This window comes from Pterocles gutturalis, unplaced genomic scaffold, assembly GCF_000699245.1.
Source record: "Pterocles gutturalis isolate BGI_N339 unplaced genomic scaffold, ASM69924v1 scaffold9790, whole genome shotgun sequence".
Taxonomy (NCBI): Eukaryota; Metazoa; Chordata; class Aves; order Pterocliformes; family Pteroclidae; genus Pterocles; species Pterocles gutturalis.
In genome coordinates, this window is record NW_010145844.1 from 1 (window position 1) to 4,441 (window position 4,441).

The 4,441-nt window shown below is 45.3% G+C and overlaps 1 protein-coding gene across 1 annotated transcript in view; it reads left to right on the plus strand.

The window, feature by feature from the left end:
- Positions 1-616: 616 nt before the first annotated feature.
- The window catches only part of LOC104470554 (nuclear receptor coactivator 6-like), a gene marked incomplete at its 5' end in the record, with an annotated part of 14,052 nt that continues 10,227 nt past the window's right edge, over positions 617-4,441 (plus strand). The window contains 2 exons of the mRNA XM_010085519.1: positions 617-738; positions 1,637-4,435. Of these exons, the coding sequence (XP_010083821.1) occupies positions 617-738; positions 1,637-4,435 (2,921 nt within the window). The remainder of the gene's footprint in view (positions 739-1,636; positions 4,436-4,441) is intronic.

The following is a 4,441-nucleotide window of genomic DNA, read 5'->3' on the forward strand; positions in this document are numbered from 1 at the left end:
CCTTCCCACCCAAACCAGTCTGTGATTCCACTATCACTTACAGAGCCTCAGTATCCCACAAAGGTCTGTGCTCTGGCGGGTGACTTACATCATCTGATATGTCAGTGCATTTTTTCCTGTAACGTTAACAGAGGTCTCTGATATCTGAGCTAGTCATGTCTGGGTATGATACTGGACGAAATGGTGCTACCATTAAAATAAATTTCTATGGAGCTACCTGCCGTACATACTAATCTATACAGATATCACAGCAGTATTAGAGGGAAGCCTATTTAGTTTAAATATGTATGTATCTATATCATTTGGAAAATTGGCATTTTTTAAGTTATAAAACTCAGATTCAAGGTAGAAACAAAGGAAAGAAATGTTTGAGATCGACAGAGCACCAGTTAACTTGTTTCTTTTACAGTGGTATTTAAGGGAGAGGAGTGACTGTCAGCAGACCCGGGCTCTGTGTGCAGATGGGTCATGTTGTACCAGAGGCAGTCGTGCGTTTTAGTGAAATGCAGAGCTGTAAAAAATGCTAGGAATTAATGACTTGAGCACTTAATTATGGAAACAGAAGCCAAATATTGATGTGAGGGCTGCATCTTAATGACAATTATTCTTCTTTCAGTTCTTCAGAACCGCGTCCAGCTGGCCTGGAGGAGGGTGATCAGTCGTCGATGTCTGGAGAACAAGGAGTGAATTTAGATAATTCAGGCCCTAAACTTTCCGATTTTGCAAGCAGGCCACCAGGTAGTAGGATTTTTCTGTGGATTATCTGAATGTGATAACTATAGGAGAGCTTTTACTGATTTTTGTGACAGTTCTATTTTATTTGTGTTATCACACATTCATGTCCAAGGTTTTTTTTCCTCCTACTAACTAATTGGTACCATTGTGAGTGTTTTCTGTGAATTAACTCAAAAGGAAGAGGTGACCACATTCTCTTTTATCATCCTACACATATCATATTGAATACTGTAGAATTACTCACCAATAACATAATTGATTAAAAATTCAGTATTTCTAGCTGTAGCACAGACTGATGCCTTAAAAATTTAGCATTAACCAATAGCTGATTTTCAGAATTAAGAAATAGAGGTTGCAGTTGGAATAATCCTTTGCACATAGGGAGGATTAAATCCAAAGCCCTCTAAGGAATGTATAGTATAAACCACACGGGTGGTTCTTAGCACCATTTTTGGCCAAGTAATATGCGGCAGATTCTACTTTTTACACTAGAAAATGTCAGATCTGTAGCAAGTGTGCTAGTCCACGTCCCACAGAGCCTGTCAAATTCTTAAGTTTGTTTGAAGGAGTATTCATTGGTGAAGGTCCAACTCTGCACTTGTAAGTGAAAGCAAGCCCATGGACAGCTGCAGAGAGTTTTCAAGAGGCATGAATTTGGAGTAATAGCTAGTAGCTGATACAATACACTAAGAGATCTCCAATTAGATGTCATGCAAGGTATTCATACATAAAGTAAAAATATTTTTAAAAATTGAGTAAAATCTTTCTCCTTATTTGTAAAGCCTCGCATAAGATAAACAGCCTCTTGGCTGCACTTCCTATCTGATCCTGTTCGTTACAGAAATTCTGCCTTCTCTGATCTTTGTTTGGTTTTAATGAATGTATCATCTTCTTGTCTTAGGTTATCCATCTCAGCCAGTGGAACAAAGACCACTTCAGCAGATGCCACCTCAACTCATGCCCCATACGCAGCAGCCGCAGCCCCAGCAGCAGCAGCAGCCGCAGGCACCACCACAGCAAGCCCAGGCACCACCGCAAACACCGCAGCAGCAGCAGCAGATGATGATGATGCTTATGATGCAGCAGGATCCCAAATCAGTCAGGCTTCCTGTACCTCAAGGTGTTCACCCACCTAGAGGGCCTCTGAATCCAGATGCTCAACGAATGCCGATGCAGCAGAGTGGTAACATGCCTGTCATGGTTAACCTCCAAGGTCCTGGATCAGTGCCTCCATCTCCTGATAAACAAAGAATTTCCTTGCCAAGCAATCCTCCCCTGGGAAATAATGCAAGAAAAATGGTTTATCAAGATAATGTACAGAACCCTTCCAGCTCACCCCTCGGAGAGGTTTCATCAGTATCCTCCCTTCCAGAAGGAGGTGGAACTGAAGGTCCCCCAGCATCAGGAGCTCAGAATAATTTGACGTCTCATTTAGTAGTTTCACAGAACCAATTAATGATGACGGGACCTAAACCTGGACTTTCAACCCCACTTTCAACTGCTCAAGGTGCAAGTCCCCAGCAGCAGTCTAATTCTCTGCCCGGTGCTCTTACACACCACTTTCCCAATGTTGCCACCCCATCACAAACTTCAAGGCCTAAAACCCCAAACAGGGCAAGCCCAAGGCCATACTATCCTCAGACTCCTAATAACCGTCCGCCTAGCACAGAACCATCAGAAATTAGCTTGTCTCCAGAGAGACTCAATGCTTCTATAGCCGGTCTGTTCCCTCCCCAGATTAATATTCCTTTACCTCCCAGGCCTAATCTCAATAGAGGATTTGATCAGCAGGGTCTTAATCCCACTACTTTGAAGGCCATTGGACAAGCCCCGTCAAATCTCACAATTAACAATCAGTCTAGTTTTGCTGCTCCACAGACACACAAATTGGAAGGTGTGGTCATTAATTCAGGAAAACAAACCAACACTGGAGGAACAAAGAGAGCAAGTCCAAGCAATAGCCGAAGGTCCAGTCCTGGATCCAGTAGGAAAACTACACCAAGCCCTGGCAGACAGAATTCAAAAGCAGCTAAATTATCCTTGACAACTCAGCAGAATCCACCTCTCTTGCAGAACATGGAATTACAAAGAAATATGATGGCTGGTCCCTCTTCTTTGCCAACACCTGTGACTACAAGTTTTCAAAATAGCAACATGCTAAGTAATCAGAATCCTGCAATTTCTGCACCTGCTACGACTGGCGTTCCTGAAGACAGTAAAGAGAGCCTTAGTGTGCCTCAAGATAACGAGAGTCAAAGTGCACAAGGTGTCCAAGGTAACAAAGACCAGCCCAATATTGAACTAAAAGCTATCCCTACTCCAGAAATGAAAGTGTTGGTCCCAGAAGAACAGTCAAAAAAAGAGGGGCAGGCCTTGGACACCAGCAAGCTTCCAGTCTTGGAGGAAAGTAAAACCATGGTATCTCCAGCTATGAGGGAGGCACCAACTTCTTTAAGTCAACTTCTTGATAATTCTGGAGCTCCTAATGTAACGATTAAGCCCCCTGGGCTGAGTGGTCTTGAAATGACACCGATAGTCACCACTGGTGAGGAGCTAAAGAAGATAGCTGTCATTCCTCCACTGCAAGATCCATCCTCGAGCAAAGAGCCGTCTAATTCACTTAGCTTGCCTCAAAATAACGAGCCCTGTTCAAATCCAGGGCACCAGGAACTGGGAGAAATAAACTCAAACGTTTCACAGAGTGTTCCTCCGGTAGTGCAAAGGCCTGTCAGCTCTTCTCCTATTTCGGGTCCTTTACCCCCCAACCAGATCACAGTTTTTGTAACTTCAAACCCTATTACGTCTGCTAATACATCAGCATCGTTGCCATCTCACTTGCAGCCTGCATTGGTGTCAACTGTTGTCACAATGCCCAACGTAGGGAACAAAGTTATGGTTTCTGAGGGACAGTCAACAGTTCAGTCTAACCCCCGGCCACAGTTTATTACACCCGTTTTTATAAACTCATCGTCGATAATTCAGGTTATGAAGGGCTCTCAATCCAATACGATTCCAGCAGCCCCGATGACGTCTAACTCTAGTCTGATGCCTCAGTCGGTTGCTGTCGTTGGTCCTTTGCATATACCGCAGAATATCAAGTTCTCCTCTGGGCCTGCTCCTCCCAGCACATCCTCCAGCAGTCCTGTTTCCAGTATTCCCACCAGCAGGCCACTGGTTCTTAATCCCTTGGCACCTCCTGTTCAGCTGCCTTCTCCTGCTACAACTTCTTCCAGTGTTCCTTCACATCTCCCTGCTCAGCAAGGCAAAGACGTCAGCCCAGAGGAGGCCTCTCAGAGCGGTGGGTCGGGTGAGCAGTGCTCTGTTACAGCCGCGCAGCCAGGACCCGTTGTTTCACCTCTTCTCACCAGTAGTCCGGGGTCTGGGAACAGACGCAGTCCTGTCTCATCAAGTAAGGGAAAGGGAAAAGTGGACAAGATTGGCCAACTCTTGCTGACTAAAGCCTGCAAGAAGGTCACTGGCTCCCTCGAGAAAGGGGAAGAGCAATACGCTTTGGATGGAGAAGCAGAAGGGCAGGGACCAGAACCATCGGCCCCAAATAGTTTGGGAACAGAGCAGTCACCAGCAGAACTAGATAATAAAACTGTGACACCTCCAGCACCCAGTCTTACGAAACAGAGCACTTCTGGGCCTGGCAGTTCGAGCGTCAGCCCTGCGGCTGCTGCTCCTGCTGCCTCCGCGTCTCCCA